Raw genomic sequence first — 17,847 nt, forward strand, 5'->3', positions numbered from 1 at the left:
TTATCAGCCCAGGTTAAATGGGGTCCATCTGTTGTCTGCAAATGCAAAAAGTGTTTATCACAAGATATTTAAGTGAATTATTACTTATTTCTGTTTATAGGTGACAGTGATAGCACAGCTGTGATTGCCTGCTGTTGCTGGGGCGTCCTATATGGTACAAAGGGGGTCCCAAAAGGAAATTATGCCAAACTGGAGTACAGGGACCGACTGGAGAAATGTGGGGAGCAGCTGTATGCCCTGTCACACTGAGACGGGAATTATTATAAGGGACAAGATAATGAACTGTTAATTCATTATTCTGTTTAATGCCTATAATAAGGCAAGATGTTTGAAAGATGGTTTCTGTACCACAGTTTGAGAACCACTATGTTTACTTTATATATTCTAAAAGAATTTGGTACATTACTCAAAGACACGTCTACTGTATTTGACCATAGCACATAATTACTATTAACTAGGTGGAACAAATTCATCATGAATGTTCCTGCACTGTGTCCGCTGAGAGGTAATTGCTGTGTTTGAAGATTTTTGTGCCTTAAATTGAATGTGGTATTGAATCGAATGTTAAATGAATGCAATAAAATACACGTAGTAATTGCTTCCAGTTCATTGCAGCTGTTTAGACACAATGATATACACGTCTCATCTAGATATAGTTTTATAACTATATTTTTTCGCATGGTGCATTATTTATTATTTCTATTTCCTGTTGTCCACCTTTTGTTTATGAGACCATCACTCTATATTCAGAAACATGGGACTAAAGTCAGTATCCTGTCTCCACAGTGTCCCCTTGGCAGGATCTCTGAAAGGGGAGACAGAGGAAAGCAGCAGGAGGCATATACACCTCTGGAGTTGAAAAAAAAAAACAATGTCCAAGTTCATTTTCATCCATGCCAGTGTTATGTTGGTGATCTGACCTGTAACATGTCTCCATGGAGATAAGATCTTATCTTATCTAAGATCTTACTGTGCAACATTCCAGGCAATAATATCCGCACTATGAAAACAGGTGGCGGATTGTCCACCAAAAAAGTTACACAAAGAAATATCACAATATTCATACAAGATTACCAATAATAATAATAATAATAATAATAATAATAATAATAATAATAATAATAATAATAATAGCTGCAAATGGAGAGTAAACAAAGTTTCTTGAGCTCATTCTGTGAAAGGTCATAGGCAGGCAGCAGTCTTATTGCCAAACTTTAACAAACATCTTAAACCCTGCTGCAGCACTCAAATAATAAATCTAGTTAAAATTATTCATGAGCCAAAGTAAATTATTGTAATTTTTATGTGATTTATGAGCTCAAAGGCGCGACGCAGGGGTGGGTTGCCTCACTGATGCTTTTTATAGCCCCAAGCACCGAGTGCCGTGTGCGACCCACCGAACAGCACGAAACTGTGTGAGTCTGTGGAGTGAGCCTGTGTGGAGTGAGCCTGTGGAGTGAACCTGTGTGGAGTGAGCCTGTGTGGAGTGAGCCTGTGTGGAGTGAGCCTGTGTGGAGTGAGTCTGTGGAGTGAGTCTGTGTTGGAGTGAGTCTGTGTTGGAGCATACTCGTGTCGAAGCACCGGTGTCCGGTAAAGCCTGTCGCCGCTTGGAGGAGTCGGTCTGAGGGACAGACCGCCGCGATGAACCGGTGAGAGCTGCAGTCTGCGGGGTTGGTTGTAGCCACATAGCAAGTAGCAAATGGTGTCAAAGAAGAATCAAGACTGGAGTCACTGCACAAATCAGGACCTGGGTCTGTGTGGGTCATCTCTGCTTCATCCAAGGGCTTGTCTACATTGCTGTGTTCAACCAAAACAGATTAATAGCCTCTATGCTAACTATGTTTATGTGCAACTTTAGTTCAAACAAATATGATTATGAAAAGTGTTCTTTGTAAAAGTTTTGTGTCCCCAGCACACCTGCCTCACTGGAGCACTACAAAGCCGCCATGCTGCTGAGTGGCGCCGGGGATGCTCTGGGATACAGGAACCAGCTCTGGGAGTACAACGAGTCTGGACCAGCCATCCACCAGGTCAGGGCAGCGCTCATCCCACGGCAGTTATGAGGGCTCCTATCAGTGAACGCAGGTTTAATAATGTCTCCTGTATATGAAAACCTAATAAGATGCTTGAAGCGTCCCATTTGTCTTTGTAGAAGTTGCAGGAGCTTGGTGGGTTGAAGAACATCAAGGCTGAGCTCCCAGACTGGCCTGTGAGCGATGACACTGTTCTACATCTGGCCACCGCTGAAGGTTTAGCAACTGGTGAGGGCAAAATGCTGGGTTAGGGTACTTGCCAACTCAAAGTTTATTTTAATAGAAGCAGTTTTCCTTCCTCCTTGTAACACAAATTAAAATAACTTAACTTTGAGCTAGAGGCTTTTCTGCTATCAGCAAAAAGATTAAAACTTGCAGTTATAGATGAAACCCTAAACAATTTACCATGTTCTCTTTTAGTTTTCTACATTTGAGTTGTTTGGACACCACTGAAATCCAAGCTGACTACAGACAGTCAGCATTTCCTACTTAGTATGCAGACTTAGAATTCTGCAAATAATAAAAGAAAATATTTCTATTTCAAAATTACTTTACATCAATCAAAAACGAGTTGTCTGTCGATGATCTATATTAGGCCTATTAACTAAACAGTTTACATTGTTTGCAGGTAAAGTAGGAGAAGAGCTGCTGCACGATGTGGCCGCTCGGTATGTGGAGGGCATGAAGGACATGGACGGAAGGAAACCAGGACCTTCAAGCATCCTTGGTAAGAATATTTTTCTCATGGAAAATCAAACCCATGTAATGTGTTTTAAAATCATCTAACTTTATCCAGGGGTATCTCAGTTAAAGCCGGGGGAGGAAGGGGGCTACCGTGTGGCCTATAACCCTGATGGGACAGGCTGTGGAGCTGCTATGAGATCTATGTGTATTGGCTTACGGTAAGTTTAACAATTTATTTCTGTGAAGCTGTTGTTTGATTCACAAAATTTTGCCAATTCTAAATCTTAACATGACTTGTTTTACTTGCTTATTTCAGTTATTTGGGGTCAAGTCCAATCTTTATGGCAAGCAGCTAATGAGATATTACATCAGACTTTAAACTTTAGGCACCTATAATCACAAGCTATGCCACCATTCATTAATGAACATCTTGCAGAAAGCAATTAAATAGCCAAGAATGTAATTAAAACACATGACATGCCCATTTCTTTTGTTGATCATGTTGGATTCTTGCATGCTGCCAATACCCAACAGGTATCCCAAACCCGACCAGCTGTTATCATTGGTGGCGGTTGCCGTAGAGACAGGCAGAATGACCCATCCTCACCCCACAGGCTTCCTGGGCGCTGTTGCTGCTGCCCTGTTCACAGCATACGCCGTCCAGAGACGACCAATCACGACTTGGGGTCTAGGCCTGATCAATGAAGCCTGTCCAATCGCAAAGAGCTTTGTTCTGGGCCGGGAGTTTGCTGTGGAAGAGACAGTGAAAGACTGGGACTACTTTAGTGAGAAGTGGCAGTGGTAAGACTGTTGGGTTTGGACTAATGCGATTTAGTGTTTAAAGGTATCTGCTATGTTTACACCTTTTTTCACAGGTACCTAGATCTGCGTGGACTGTCGAATGGGGTGGGACCTGTAATTTGGCCTGATTCGTATGGTCCTGCTGAGAGAGATGAAGCCTACAAGAGCTTTAGTTTGAAAGGATGGGCAGGACGCAGTGGTCACGATGCGCCAATGATCGCATATGATGCCTTACTGGGGGCAGGAGCAGACTGGGAGGAGCTTATGAACAGGGCAGCTTTTCATGGTGGTAAGCAACACATCTTTCCCAGAGCTCAAGTTGACTTTTTTAAAGGCTTTACTTAAGTGGTTGTTATAACATATTAGGTCTCTGCTGGCAGATTATAGTGTCTGTATCTGACTTTAATTTATACACTGCGTTCCAAATTATTATGCAAAAGATATTTTTCTCAGATTTTACCAAATTGTCAATATAAATGACATGACATGTCATCGTAATTTTCAAGTCATCAACCTTTAGAGTACAATTTGAATGTTATTGAACAAACCTTACAATGATAACAGGATTTTTCCCAAAACTTAAAATGCACTTTTCCAAATTATTATGCACAACGGAGTTTCAAACTATGTTATTGTTGTAAAGAACTGTAAAATGGTAATTTGATTATTTTTCAGTTAGAAGCAATCAAAACATCTTAACAGGTCAAGTTACATTTTAACATAGGGCCCCTTATTTGATAGGAGCTTCACAATTCTTGCATCCATTGAACTTGAGAGTTTCTGCTTGAATTTCTTCTCAGGATGTCAGAATAGCCTCCCAGAGCTGCTGTTTGTGAGCTGCCTCCTGTCCTCATAGATATTTTGCTTGAGGATTCTCCAAAAGTTCTCAATAGGGTTGAGGTCAGGGGAGGATGGGGGCCACACCATGAGGTCCTCTTCTTTTATGCCCATAGCAGCCAATGATACAGAGGTATTCCTTGGAGCCTGCGATGGTGCATTGTCCTGCATGAAGCTGATTCTTCTTTTTGTACCATGGAAGAACGTGGTCAGTCAGAAACTCCTCATATTTTACAGAGGTCATTTTCACACCTTCAGGGACCCTAAAGGGGCTGACCATGGTGGCCGTCCACCACTCCATCCAGCTGGACCATTCAGGGTTGCACGACACTCATCAGTGATCAAGACTGTTTGAAAATGAGTCTTCATGTAGTCCTGGGCCCACTGAAGCCGTTTCTGTTTGTGAGCATTGGTTAAGGGTGGCTGAATAGAAAGTTTAAGCATAACTGCAAGCTTCTGGGGGATCCTACATCTTGATCTTCATGGGATTCCAGAGGCACCAGCAGCTTCAAATATCAGTTTGCTGCTTTGTAATGGCATTTTAGCAGCTGCTCTCTTAATCGGTATTTGTCTGGCAGAAAGCTTCCTCATTGTGGCTTTATCTGCACAAATCTGTTTGTGCTCTGAATCAGCTACAAATCTCTTAATAGTATGATGATCACACATACGTTTTTGTGAAATATCAAAGGTTTTCATACCTCATCCAAGGTATTCAAGTATTTCAAGCTTTTCAGCACTCGATTTTTTCTTTCCCATATTGCTTGAAAATGGTGGTCTGCTTAATAATGTGGATCGTCTTAATAGTTTTTCCATTAATTGGACTTACCTGGCAAACTAATTGGCAAAGGTGTCTGAGATTGACTTCTCTGACCCAAAGAGCCCTGAGACAATACTATCCATGAGTTTCACTGGAAAACAAAATAATTTACCTTCATGACACTATGCAACACAATTTGCATAATAATTTGGAACTTGGTGTAAAGATAAATGCTCCATACATCATGCACTGTATGGTAAAAGATGCTAATTTAAAAAAAACTTGAGACTAAAATAATAATAATAGTTACACCAATACAGAAGCCAGGGTCACCCTTTTTCATTGAATCGGGGTCATTGTTACAAAGATGTTCCTCACACATCCCTGACCCACTCGCTGGCCAGTCAGAATGCTTGCAGTGTTTGCTGTGCCACGTGCATGCTCCTCTACCAAAAAATTACTATGCCTCAAATTGTCTGTGATTGGTTGATCCATAAACTATATGGACAAATGATTAAAACAGCTCAGCACAGCTAGTTTGTCTCAGAACTACCTGAATATGAGCTTAATGATTTCTTGTCACAGTAAATAAAAAAACAAATAATTAATGCAAATTAATCATTTGGATTCCCACAACCCCGTGAACCCTGACTACCTCTGCATAAGCTCATTAGGTTCAGGTTTGTGTCAGGACGTCAGCTCTCAGCTGAGCGGGGCTTGACACTGGACTATAAAACAGCCTTACCTCAGACACTCGATTCTCTGTCAAGGTCCGTTTTCAAGAGAAAAATATCATTTGCAACTGCAAGCTATAAGTTCAAACTAATGAACTCATGGTTTGAAATTAGGCACAGGCCCTCTGACTTAGTCTAGTTTTTGCATAGATTATGCTACTCCATTCATAAAGTTCCTAATGTTTCTGTTCTGTAGGTGACAGCGATAGCACAGCTGTGATTGCCTGCTGCTGTTGGGGCATCCTATATGGCACAGAGGGGGTCCCTGAAGGAAATTATGCCAATCTGGAGTACAGGGGCCGGCTGGAGAAATGTGGGGAGCAGCTGTATGCCTTGACACACTGACAGTCACACTAAGGATTACACCAAACCACAAAAACTAAGCCAAATGACATAAGCAACCCCACATCCCACTGACCCAGATGATGCTTGTGTCACTAGAGGTCCCTCTAGTGACCACTTACAATACTACACAGGTAGTACTCCAAGATAATGAGAATGTGTGGGAAATTTCTGGAGGTTAATTATCTTGTTTTGCCAGACTATATAATTATAGCAAATGTGGACAAATGAGTGTTAACTAGTACCACAGACAATTAACAAGTAAAATAAACAAATGTGTAGTTGAGTTAAACTTTATTTTTTGTCAATGTAGTTTTTTTTTGTTTTTTTTTTTGGTCTTGTCCGTTTTATTTTTTTAATTTCCTACAGAGAGGGGTGATGGGGTGTTTTTTAACTACAGAACTAATTAAAAAATGCTAAAAATCCCCTCTCCTCTTCAAATCCTTTCTTTTGTGTTGTAGAGCGCCTCAGTTTTTCGTTTTCTTTGTTCTTACAAACATGTTTTTGCATCGTGTGGTCGGCTGTGGTGCCTCATGCTTCTCAAAGGGGGAATTGGAGAGGAGAGCAGGATGTTGTCTGCCATCTTCTTCATCAGCATCAGAAAGGTAATCCTTTCATGAGATTGAGATTTGGACTGATGAAATGTTACAGCAGAACAATAAGGTGCTTGATAAGGGGTCCTCCTCCCTATTGGTACTGTCCTGTCATACTGGTTTAGTACGAGTTGGTGCTTGGTCTTGCCTCACATCCAGTGGGCAGAGGGTTGTTGTCAGGGCTCATTCCAGGGACAGTTTTGGTTGGGTTGGAAAGGAGGATTCAGTTTCCAGATGGATGAAACTGAGGTGGGTGTGTCTGTACCTGCATTGCTGTGGGAAAAGAAAACATTTATGAAACACTGATGGTATTTTATGAAACACTGATGCTCAAATGTTCTTATTTGGTTAGTAGTAGTAGTTCTTACCTTGTGGATGCCCTATGTAGAAATGTTGATGTGCTCCTTGCTGGGGTCCATGCTGTGGGTGCTGGGGCACTGCACCAGGACCTTGCTGAGGAGGAGGCAGCATTACTAACTGAGGCTGTCCGTGGCTGCCAGAATGATGAGGGCCTGACATGGCTCCTTGTACATGTGCCTGAACAACAAAGTAGTGTCAGTATTTGGAAAAAATAGTTGCATTTTGTATAGACAGAAAACAAATATGGTTAATTCAATAAGAATAATAATCATACCTGCGCTATCTGGCCCAGAGGGTATGTGGGGGGGATGCCTTGGTGAATGCTGTAGCCCTGAATGGGGTAGGATCCTTGTGGAGATGTGTGACCCGGGGGCATGTTGGGAGGGGTGGGTGCTGAGAGGGGACCGGAGTGGTACAGGGACTGGGGCTGAGGAGCAGACTGGGCATTCTGAAATGAATACAAGAACAAAGACACAGTAGTAGAACACAGAACACAGTCACAATGTACTGCACAGATGAGCGAAGAATTATTGCACGTTAGGCTAAAAGAATATTTTTAGTAAAGGCTTTAATTGTTTCCTATTCAAATCCTGTATGCAGATGTGAACAGACCAAACTGGCCAGTCATATCTGAATCATATCTGAATGTTTTACCTGTCCAGGGCTGGGAGCAGCATGTTGGGGTGGGGCCTGGTTTCCTGTTGGGGTACTAGAAGGCTGTGGCTGATGCACTGAACCCGAATGGTGAGGAAAGGATTGTGGCGCTTTATAGAGATAAAATGTGTTAGCCAAAATAATTCAAAACAAAGATACTACTTTATCCCTACACACCATAAATGCCTTGCTGTGGACCCTGAGGACCCTCTCCTTGGGTAGCGAACTGAGGGGCACCTGGCGGGCCCAAGGCTTGTGCGTGTGGACCTCCACCTTGTCCAATCATGCGGGCTCCTCCTTGTAACATGGGGTACATGTGCTGACCCGCATACGGCGACATGGTTTGGATGACCTGCTGCTGCCCGTACTGCTGTGGGTTGTACTGGAGGTAGGACTGAGGGTATGGAGATGCCACCAGAGGTGCCCCTGCGGCTGAAGCAGGCTGAATTAGGGGGGTCGCGGATGCTGTGTGATCTGAGCGTGGAGCCACAACTGAGCCTGGACACAATTATAAAATTAAGAATTATGAGACAAAGAAGCAGATATTGAAAATGTTTTTTCAACACATTACCTTTGGTCCTGGTGTATTTCCCTTGGTTGACTGTTGACATAGTGTACTGATACATTTGTGGTGCCTGTAAAACAAATCGATGAATATGACTTGTTAAAGAAGTGCACTGTCATTTGTCTGTATGTTGTCTTGAGGAAACTTTATGTATGTACCGGTACAGAGTGGATCTGAGAGACATAGGAGAGGTAGGGAGAGTTGTACAGTTGTCCTTGTCCTGCAGCAGGATGCGGCAGGAACCCAGGACTTGGGGGTGTGGGCCGAGGAGGCGTTGGTGCTGTGTTTGGCTTTGTCTGAAATGCAGGCAGTTTATTTGACTTCAAGATCATTTTTAACTTTTTCCACTTGCAAAGATACTTACCATAGGCATTTGTGTTTTAATGGGGTTGAACTCCTTAGCATTGGGATTTAATGTGGATTTCTTTACTTGACTAAAATATTTAGAGAAAAAAATACATTATTCTATATGCGGTAGAAGGGATGTGTGGCATTTTGCGCAGTAGGGTGATAATTACTTACTCAGTCACTCCATCTGTGCGCTCTGGATCAGACCTGCCCTCATCACTTCCAGGGGTTCTGGCGGGCTGAGGAGTGGCGGGTGACTGCCTGTCAGAGCCGGTGGTCATTGTGACGCCGGAAGTAGCAGCAGTGTCTTTAGGTTCTTCGGATGGGACTGGGGAAGCTTGTGATTGTGGTTGGGATGCAGGCATCTGAGATTTGGGCTCAGTGGGTGTGTCTGGTTGAGACTTTCCTGTACTGGATTGGCTAACATCAGTCCCAGTTGGAGGGGTCGCTGTGGCAGGTGAACCAGGAGAGCTGCCACCACTTGCTTGTAGCTGTAAGAAAAAAAAAAAGTCAAGAACAAGACAAAAGAAACAATGGGTTAAAATCTACACTCAGTCTTAAGACGAGATTTCCTCAAGTACCACATGAAGCTTCAGCTCATACCCTAAATTCTTTGCCAAATTTGCGCAGCTCCTCAATTTGCGACCTTTGTTGAATAGATGGAGCTGATAAAGAAATAAAACGTCAATATTTGACCATGAGGTTAATGCAATTTAAAATTGATTATTTCTTCAACGCAAACCTTTAGTACTTTTGCTCTCGTCTGTGCTGCTTGGACTCTCAGCAGAGCGTTCCTTTGCAGCTGCACACAGGATCTCATTCACTGCACAGACAAACGCCTTGTTACATTTCAACTATTGACCGATTTACATAACCAAGTCATTGTTTTAATCAGAATAATTCCATACCATCTACAGGGAAGAGAGGCGCAGGACCTGATGTCTTCTGGGCAGGCAATGAAACAGATGATGTGTCTAAATACGGTGTGTCCTGTGAGGATCCCGATTTAGGAGAGCGAGAAGCTGCAAAAGCACAAACGGAAAAAACTGTTGGTGAGTTAATATTAAAAGATAGAGGCTGCACAGAGAGAGACCTGTACCTGTTGACTGAGAGTGAGAATTTGGAGTGCGACCTGATCGACCGGGCTGCGGAGGTCTTTGGGCTTTGGGAGAGGTTCTTGCAGACACTGAAGAAATCAAATGAATTTATAATACAATAACTGATTAAAACTTAAACTCAGCCACTGTTGAAAACTTATCTAGAGCCTTACCTCCATTGACGGGCCGACCAGCGTCCGACAGTGAGTGAGGAAGTGAGTGGGAATGAGGAACTGTGTTTGTGTGGGGGGCAGGAGGGCTGGCCGGGGAGGGGGCGGTAGTAGTGGGTGTGGAGGGCGCAGGTCCTCCAGGTGAAGCAGGAGTGTAAGGACTGGCAGGTCCAGAGCCAGGGCCTGGGCTGGGACTGCCCTGAGGATGGTGCGGTGCATAGGCCCCACCACGACCTGACAAAGGGCTACTCCTCTCTGAGGGGGAGGTGCCAGGTTGCGGGCCTGTGGCTGAAGGTAATGGGGGTCTGGGAGAAGATGAGGAAGAGGATGGAGGGGTGGAGCGGTAACCTCCACGATGAGATGGAGGCCCACCAGTTCTGTCCCGATCACGGTTCATTTCCCTCTGGCGCTGGTGCAGTGGGATGTACTTGCCCTCCCTGTTGGGCCCGAGAATTGCCTCAGTACTTGGTAGACTTTAATATTTAGTACACATTACAATTTTCATATGTTGTAGGAATACTTAACAGTAATAAAATAATACCTGCTACTTGCTCCAGGACTGTCTCTTCCCCGTTCGCGCTCTCGGGGGCTCTCTCGACCCCTCTCCCGATCATTGCCCTCTCTCGCCACGGAGCTGTACTTATCTTCCTCACTCTTTCCTTCGTCATTTTCGAGGCTGACACGATGGCGATACTGAGGACTGGACTCAATCTCACTGGCAAGACGAGCAGCACGAGCCTCTCTTTGACGAAAAACCTCAGAGTTCCCTCTTTCTAGAGGAACACTGCCAATACATGCTTATTATATGACAAACTTTTTTTTACAGAAAAGAAAATTATGAATGATGTAAATAGAACTTACGTATACATTGAGAGGCTGGAATCATATGTTGATGTGACTCCATACTTTACTTCATTGTAACGAAACATCTCGTTGGCATCCCATCCATTAGACTGTGTGAATAATGGATCACTACATTAAATGTGCCAGCATATTGGGTATTAATATGTTTACATTTGCTAATAAATACTGTGGATCTAAAGTTTCTGTTTCTATTTTCAATAGATCATCCATAGATAATATTATAGAGCACCACATATATTCAATAAAAGATCATCATGTATCTAAGGGCCTGGGTAGGATTTATACCCAGCTGTGGATAAACATATACTACAGAGTTTTTTGTGAACTCACAGCGTCGTTTTCAAGGTCGTAACTCTCTCCGTTATTGTCTCCAGCGTCCCATCTTTGTAAAACCTTTTCTTTGTGCTCTCCATTGACGCGAGTGGAGCTGATAGCGGTGTCTGTGAAGGTATCTACAGCACAAATGCAATTTGGAAAAATTAAATAAATTTTAAAAAGCAGCACACAATCAATAATCCCTTAAAACATTATAAAAAGGTAAATGGTTGTATTGTATACCTCGTGTGGCATAGTTGAGATCCACGTCTCTGCAGATCATCGTGACTAGGTCTTGAGGGCTGAAGATCATGGTGTCAGTGATGTCTTCTCTTCGGGGAGGAGTTGATGTGGAACCCTCGTCTTCCGAGCGTTTATGTACAGCATCCACAGCTAGCTCACACTGAAGAAAACCAATCGGTCAGTACAAATTAGCACATTTACAGTACTATAAATGTGTACAGTGAAAACCTGTCCAACACAAACTAGCATAGCAACAGCATGCCACTGAAAGTGCTACTCACTCGAGAACTAAGGGTTTTGAAAATGCCTTCAAACACACTGCCATTCTTGACTCTAATGTCACAAGTGGAGCCCTGTGAAACAAATTAAGAGCTACAGTGAAATTTGTGTTTAGAAATATCTATTTTCTTTAGACAAAATGTGTTCAGACTCACCACAACTGCTGTGAGAAAATGAAGCATTCTGGCATTATTGTAAACACCCTCAAATACCTATTAATTGGGAGGAAAAGGCCACAAACAATCAGATAGAAGGCATTAGATGTGCTGCATAGCTATGAAAATGTATCACTTAAATGTTCTGAATTATGGTTAAATAAATGATGTACTTACAGAAGATGACTGAAAGGAGGGTTTTGCTGAATTTCTGTTCCTATGGAAGAAAGAGTAAACATGTTTGTCAGCTTTGAAATAGAAGAATAACTTGTTTTGTAGCTTGTTTAACAAACCAGTATTTTCTATCCATTTATACAGGAGTTTTGTTTACGTCTACTTGTGTGAAATCCATACATAACAAATCAAAATTCGAAATTACTTCATTGGAAATCCACGTGTTATTAGCTAAAAGTTAAATAGACGTGTGCGTCAAACAACTAAAATCTGAGCGGATATGATGGGCATCGAACAATACACTGCATTAAATGTATGATGTCGTTATTATTGGTTTATTAGCTGCGAAAGGTCCTCGTCTATGACATGTTTCAAAACAAAGCCTGAGCGGACTCACAACAGCTTGGTAAACACGGTCCGTCTTAGATAAAGACCAAACGGGACAGTGTGTTATACAAACAAAGATCTCACGTACAAGTCAGGTCTTACCTACGATGTGGAGGAGAGCTGTTTTTATTCTTAGCCATGATCATGTTTCGCAATACTCAATAGAAGAATTAACTTCAAATGCCTTTTATTTATGATCTCGTTACTTTAGCATTTGCTATAAGAGTCCTCCTCTTGTATTTGTTATCAGCCCAGTATTCTTGATTATTGGTTCCATTTCGTTGTCAATCAAGTTAAACCCAACCTCATTGGCTCAGAGTAAAGTCATTTTGACAACCACGCCCACTGAGAGCAAAGCGTCTAACCGGTAGGCCTCCGGGTCACAAGACAATCCCCGGACTGTCTTACAAGAAGAATCCAGAGTTGCTTACCTCCCTGCGGGCGTCCTATTGCCACTGTTCCCGCCGCTGACAGGGGTAGACATCCCAGCCGGATTTGTGGTTCCGTTTGACGTCTTTCTCCCGCCTGAACCAGGAGTCTGTTGTTGTTTTAGCATTGATGCTTAGAAAGCAACAACTTTAAGCTAACCTATTTAACACCAACTAGTCACCTATAAGAAGTTTTTGTAGGCTCTCGTAGAGTTAGATATACGGATTTACGACTGAACCGGCGTCAACCCACTAACACAGATGCTAAAGCTAATGCTACAACCTCAATATGGGTCGCCTGTGGCCTAAAATGCAAAAGCAAAATCCAGAGATCTATATAAAGATAAAATACTCCTTGATTAAGCGACTCAAAAGTCTATTCCGGTTATTGTTCTGTCAGATAAGTCCTAAAAAATATCGCAAGTTTCGGTATATTATTTAGCAGTAGCTTGAGCTAGCTTATCCGTATTAGCATTAGCTTTGATCCTTACTCTTGCTCCAGGCGCTAGATTTCATGGATTTACTTTCCTCAGCCTGTCTTGTTGCCTTGACTCTGATGTCCGTGGCTGCTATTTTAAAAACTAACTTCATAGAGTTGCTGTTTGTTAACTTACAAAGTTTTAGCTTTAAGGTTTCTTGTAGAAAACCTGCTGCGGTCGGTCAACACCACCTCTCGGTAGGTTTGCTTGACTCAATCCGCGCGTTGCACACTGCCAACCGGCACAAGGCAGAAGGGGGAGGGGGCGTTCACGTCCGCCTTTGACCCACTCCTCAAAATGTCCCTATCGTCCCTATGCACTCAAGAATCACCGTGACACTATTCTGATTTATATAGACATTTATGTGTTATACGTATAAATAAATGCACTGACAGAAGAGATGACTTGATGCAGCCGGCCAGTACACGTGGCACACGAAGCGCAATCAACTGCACTTGTTTGGGGACGAAGTAGAAGTAAGAACGTCAATTGTTAGAGTATATTTATATCACATGTTGTTCATATTCTTGCCACAAAATAAAAGAACAATAATAAAAAGTATTCAATATCCTGGTGCGCTTATAATGTGGTCATTACGGTTGTAATCTGAGGTCAATATGGCAACCTCCTTGTAGTACATCCGCGTCACAGCCAGTGAGTTTGAAGGCAAAACCAGACTTCTCAATGTGATTCTGAATAAGTAAGTCTCTGAATATCAGCGTTGAAGCTTCACATACAAATGGCATTGCTGCTATATTATGTTAACTTGGTTTAGAGCAAGTTTGCATGTGGGTTTATAGGCCTATATCAAATGTAGGTTTACGAAATGTCAGGGTTTAAATCAATGTGAATGAGTACAACATACGAAAGCTCTACAATATTTACAAATCTACCACTTCTGTTTTATTTTTTGCAGGTCTATGCCACATGCTCATGAAGAAACTTGCCTCCCTGAGATGTGCCTCCCTGATTTGTAGACACTCCAGTCACCTGGCCACACAGCACTATGATGTTATTGTGGTGGGAGGGGGCCATGCAGGCACAGAAGCTGCTGCAGCAGCTGCCAGACTGGGTGCTGAAACACTTCTGGTCACACAAAAAATATCAACCATTGGTGAGATACAGGGGTCACTTATTTAACTGTGTATTTTTGGTTATGGTACAAATTGTATTTTTAACCCCCATGTAGGCGCCCTGTCTTGCAATCCATCTCTTGGAGGAGTAGGTAAAGGCCATCTTGTGAAGGAGGTTGATGCGTTAGACGGCTTGTGTGGAAGAGCTGGAGACTGGGCTGGAATTCATTTTTCCATCTTGAACAAGAGGAAAGGTCCAGCAGTGTGGGGCCCTAGGGCCCAACTAGACAGACAGCGTTACAGGGAATTTATTCAGGTAACAGCTTCAGCCTCTGTGCACTCAAACCTGCTTATTATGTTATTGTGTAATTGACTTGTTTTAATTATATTTTCAGACCGAGTTGTTGAACACACCCAAATTAACACTTTTAGAGGGTGCCGTGGATGAGCTGCTGGTGACAGAAGCAAGCACAGAAGGGCCTGGTCACCACAAAGTCACTGGCATACGATTAGGTTCAGATTTAGTTTCAGTTTATATTTACAATTTCTTGAATAGTGACTTTTTAACTTTCAGTCTGACATTTTTCAGCTAATGGAATCCACCCCTTCTCTGCCAGCTCTGTCGTTCTCACTACTGGCACCTTTCTATCTGGGTCCTTATTTGTGGGCTGTACCACCTCTCCTGGGGGGCGAATTGGAGATGCTCCTTCAGCTTCTGGACTGTCCCACACACTGAAGGACATTTTGGGGCTAAAAATGGGCAGACTCCGGACAGGCACACCTCCAAGGATTATTAAGGATTCTGTGGATTTTTCTCAGGCTAACTATCATCCACCTGACAGTCAACCAAGACCCTTCAGCTTTCTCAATCTTCAAACCCACTGCAAAGTAAGCCACACTAAGCACAACCATTTATCAACAAGAAAGATTATTTTCAGGCAATTTAATTCCAAAATAAACATTACAGCCAGAAGAGCAGCTGCCATGTTACCTGACCTACACTACTCCTGGTGTTGAGCAAGTGGTGCATGACAGCCTCCATCTTAATTGCCATATACAGCAAGACACAAAAGGCCCCAGGTCAAAATATAAATATCTTAGAGGAGCACTATGTGGAGGGTCTGCCACCAGCTTGTCTCTATGGAAATGTTACTGCTTTGTCTGAAATATTTCACAGTAATAAATAAAATCAATGCAAGATGGATATGTTTTGACATCTTTGTGGAGACAAGTAGGTTGCATATCTTCCATCAGAAAAAGTTAGTGCCTCTTTAACTTTGCAAAATGTTATTGTCAAAAACCTGAAAGAAAATGAATGTACCGTTGCAGATATTGCCCGTCAATTGAGTCTCGTGTGCTGCGGTTCCCGGGGAGGAGTCATCAGGTGTGGTTGGAGCCAGAGGGACTGAGCTCTGACCTGGTTTACCCTCAGGGTCTGTCCATGACTATGCCACCAGACATGCAGCTCCGCCTCATCAGAGAGATACCTGCCTTACACAGAGCTCAGATCCACACACCAGGTAAACAGTTTGAACAGCCTTGAATATCAGTCAAAATTTACAACAGCATTGTAAACAGCCCATAGTGTAATGCTGATTTGTTTTTTAACTTGTAAGAAAAATGTAATATTTTCTCTGACTGCACAAAAATGCAGGTGATTATTTTGTGCTATAACCTTAAAGAGCTATAAAGCTTCATAGCTATAAAGCTATAAATGTTCACAGCTGAAAATAATTTCCCATGGAATTAACTCTGCAAAGCTGTGGACCCAATACATGACTAGAACTGTAGCATTCAACATGTGTGTATTTTTTGCTGATTATTTTTTTCAGAAATAGTGAATTACCCAAAGACTAGCCCCCCTGAAATGGTGACATCTTATTGTAGAATGATGTGAATGCAACATGACAATCTAACATTCATCATATGCTTCTTGGACAGGTTACGGCGTACAGTATGACTTTGTGTGTCCCACTCAGCTTAGCCCTAGTTTACAGGTGAAAAGCACTCAGGGGCTTTTCTTGGCAGGACAAATCAATGGAACAACAGGATATGAAGAGGCTGCTGCTCAGGTAGTGGTTTTGGAAATTTCAATTAAAAGTGACAGAAGTGGGTAGCAAAGAGTCTAATTTATGACTACATTTTAAAAGAAATTGTACTTTTAAGGATAGCTTAAAGTAAAAGGTATAGTGTGATAACTATACACTTTACTTGCACTTTAGTTATAAACCTGACTATATTTATGTATATTTATATACATTAATATTGTCTATCCTTTAAAGTAAAAGTTACAATTTTTGACCACCCATGTATATATTCAAATAAAGCATTTACAATCACTGCACTGTAGGGATTGTGGGCTGGAGTGAATGCTGCACGCTCTGCCCTCTCCAAACCACCAGTGGTGCTGTCTCGCACTGAGAGCTACATAGGAGTTCTCATTGATGATTTGGTGAGTCGTGGGGTCACTGAGCCATACCGAATGTTTACCAGCCGGGCAGAGTTTCGAACATCACTACGGCCAGACAACGCAGACCTTCGTCTCACTCTCAAAGGCAGAGATTTTTTTTTAAACCAATTTAATGTCTTATCTGATTATATATTATATAGTAAGTTTAAACCCAACTTTTTTTTGTCAGGATTTGAAGAGGTGGGCTGTGTGTCCCTGCGTCGGTATAAAGAGGCTGTGAGGGCTCGAGATCATCTCCAGGATGGACTAGCAGCTCTTGAGGACCTGTCTCTGTCTTCTCACAGCTGGAGACACAAGTTGCCCAACATCAACATGAGTCAGAATAAGAGCACCGTTATGACGTGAGTAATGGCTGTGGATTTATTTGTTTAGCTGAATATTATAAAATACTTTATTTTTTACAGTGGTATTGAAATTCTGCAGTACAGTGAGGTGTCATATGAAATGCTATGCTCAGTATTTCCACAGCACCTTTCGCTTTACATAGAATTCTCTCAAAGAATCAAGATTGAAGGTAACTACTACACATTTTTTAATTTGTTTTTTGATTAATTAATTCAGTTGACAGTACAACACATTTTGTCCCCAGCTGTTTACAGGCCCCACTGTGATGAACAAAGGAAAGAGATAGAGAGGATTCAGAAAGAGGAGAGCATGGTCCTCTCTCCAGACATAGATTATCTCTCTCTGCCTGTGTCACTGTCTCAAGAGGTCAGAGAAATACTGGACAGGATCCGACCAAGCACTGTGAGTGTCCACCTAAAAGTATGTGAATCCTTTTTGTATTTTGTTTTTTGATCTATAGTTAATATGTCCAAATTTATGGTTCCAGCTTGGTGCTGCTTCACGTTTACAAGGCGTTACTCCTGCTGCAATAGTACACCTTCTCAACTATGTCCAGCCCACGGGCCACAAGGAAAAGAGAAACTACAAGCCTCAACTTCAAGATCAAAAAGAGGAAAGAGAGAAGATATGTTTGAAAAACACGCAATAAGTATGTAAAAA

At 42.3% G+C, this 17,847-nt stretch overlaps 4 protein-coding genes across 8 annotated transcripts in view; 3 read left to right on the forward strand and 1 right to left on the reverse strand.

The window, feature by feature from the left end:
• kif22 (kinesin family member 22) overlaps positions 1-618 on the forward strand; it is a 65,539-nt gene extending 64,921 nt beyond the window's left edge. Inside the window, exon 17 of one of the 2 annotated variants that reach the window (XM_055229620.1) lies at positions 101-618. In XM_055229620.1, coding sequence (XP_055085595.1) covers positions 101-249 — 149 coding nt within the window. In that variant the 3' untranslated portion in view covers positions 250-618. The remainder of the gene's footprint in view (positions 1-100) is intronic. The other variant, XM_055229621.1, reaches the window with a different exon arrangement.
• Positions 619-1,374: 756 nt separating this feature from the next.
• Positions 1,375-6,476, forward strand: adprh (ADP-ribosylarginine hydrolase). Its single transcript, XM_033984871.2, has 8 exons — positions 1,375-1,649; positions 1,913-2,030; positions 2,153-2,261; positions 2,662-2,760; positions 2,830-2,935; positions 3,252-3,518; positions 3,593-3,807; positions 6,043-6,476. The coding sequence occupies exons 1-8, from the start codon at positions 1,642-1,644 to the stop codon at positions 6,189-6,191; spliced, it is 1,071 nt and encodes a 356-aa protein (XP_033840762.1). The 5' UTR covers positions 1,375-1,641; the 3' UTR covers positions 6,192-6,476.
• A 451-nt stretch (positions 6,477-6,927) lies between these two features.
• On the reverse strand, positions 6,928-13,616 carry atxn2l (ataxin 2-like). 4 transcript variants are annotated; one of them, XM_033984483.2, is made up of 23 exons: positions 13,435-13,585; positions 12,824-12,930; positions 12,009-12,048; positions 11,832-11,888; positions 11,679-11,750; positions 11,398-11,557; positions 11,170-11,291; positions 10,837-10,928; positions 10,517-10,759; positions 9,979-10,412; positions 9,808-9,894; positions 9,617-9,730; positions 9,451-9,531; positions 9,312-9,373; positions 8,883-9,199; positions 8,725-8,794; positions 8,519-8,656; positions 8,367-8,430; positions 7,973-8,293; positions 7,796-7,905; positions 7,416-7,589; positions 7,150-7,318; positions 6,928-7,054 (listed from the first exon to the last, which is right to left on the reverse strand). In XM_033984483.2, the coding sequence occupies exons 2-23, from the start codon at positions 12,874-12,876 to the stop codon at positions 7,005-7,007; spliced, it is 3,030 nt and encodes a 1,009-aa protein (XP_033840374.1). In that variant the 5' UTR covers positions 12,877-12,930; positions 13,435-13,585; the 3' UTR covers positions 6,928-7,004. The 4 variants fall into 4 exon arrangements, with proteins under 4 accessions (XP_033840374.1, XP_033840372.1, XP_055085594.1 ...); XM_033984481.2 differs by having other exon boundaries at positions 12,824-13,616; XM_055229619.1 differs by lacking the exon at positions 12,824-12,930 and having other exon boundaries at positions 13,435-13,583.
• A 279-nt stretch (positions 13,617-13,895) lies between these two features.
• On the forward strand, positions 13,896-17,838 carry mto1 (mitochondrial tRNA translation optimization 1). The gene is made up of 13 exons (XM_033984998.2): positions 13,896-13,999; positions 14,216-14,413; positions 14,489-14,688; positions 14,768-14,885; positions 14,962-15,260; positions 15,340-15,452; positions 15,702-15,892; positions 16,314-16,444; positions 16,723-16,927; positions 17,012-17,183; positions 17,247-17,356; positions 17,432-17,589; positions 17,675-17,838. Exons 2-13 carry the CDS (start codon positions 14,227-14,229, stop codon positions 17,834-17,836), a joined length of 2,046 nt encoding a protein of 681 aa, XP_033840889.1. The 5' UTR covers positions 13,896-13,999; positions 14,216-14,226; the 3' UTR covers positions 17,837-17,838.
• Positions 17,839-17,847: the final 9 nt, after the last annotated feature.

Source organism: Periophthalmus magnuspinnatus, chromosome 19, assembly GCF_009829125.3.
Source record: "Periophthalmus magnuspinnatus isolate fPerMag1 chromosome 19, fPerMag1.2.pri, whole genome shotgun sequence".
Classification (NCBI taxonomy): Eukaryota; Metazoa; Chordata; class Actinopteri; order Gobiiformes; family Gobiidae; genus Periophthalmus; species Periophthalmus magnuspinnatus.

What these genes read in the sequence shown, in the direction of transcription:
- adprh (XM_033984871.2), top strand. An exon ending in CTGGACCAGCCATCCACCAG is followed by an intron (nt 2,031 to 2,152) that starts GTCAGGGCAGCG and finishes TTGTCTTTGTAG; the next exon opens with AAGTTGCAGGAGCTTGGTGG. An exon ending in AGGACCTTCAAGCATCCTTG is followed by an intron (nt 2,761 to 2,829) that starts GTAAGAATATTT and finishes AACTTTATCCAG; the next exon opens with GGGTATCTCAGTTAAAGCCG.
- atxn2l (XM_033984481.2), bottom strand. Translation starts at nt 12,948, where the DNA reads ATGCTAAAACAACAACAGACTCCTGGTTCAGGCGGGAGAAAGACGTCA. An exon ending in GAAATACACCAGGACCAAAG is followed by an intron (nt 8,294 to 8,366) that starts GTAATGTGTTGA and finishes AATTGTGTCCAG; the next exon opens with GCTCAGTTGTGGCTCCACGC. An exon ending in CTCTGGGCCAGATAGCGCAG is followed by an intron (nt 7,319 to 7,415) that starts GTATGATTATTA and finishes TTTGTTGTTCAG; the next exon opens with GCACATGTACAAGGAGCCAT.
- mto1 (XM_033984998.2), top strand. Translation starts at nt 14,227, where the DNA reads ATGCTCATGAAGAAACTTGCCTCCCTGAGATGTGCCTCCCTGATTTGT. An exon ending in CAAGACACAAAAGGCCCCAG is followed by an intron (nt 15,453 to 15,701) that starts GTCAAAATATAA and finishes GTACCGTTGCAG; the next exon opens with ATATTGCCCGTCAATTGAGT. An exon ending in CCTTCGTCTCACTCTCAAAG is followed by an intron (nt 16,928 to 17,011) that starts GCAGAGATTTTT and finishes TTTTTTTGTCAG; the next exon opens with GATTTGAAGAGGTGGGCTGT.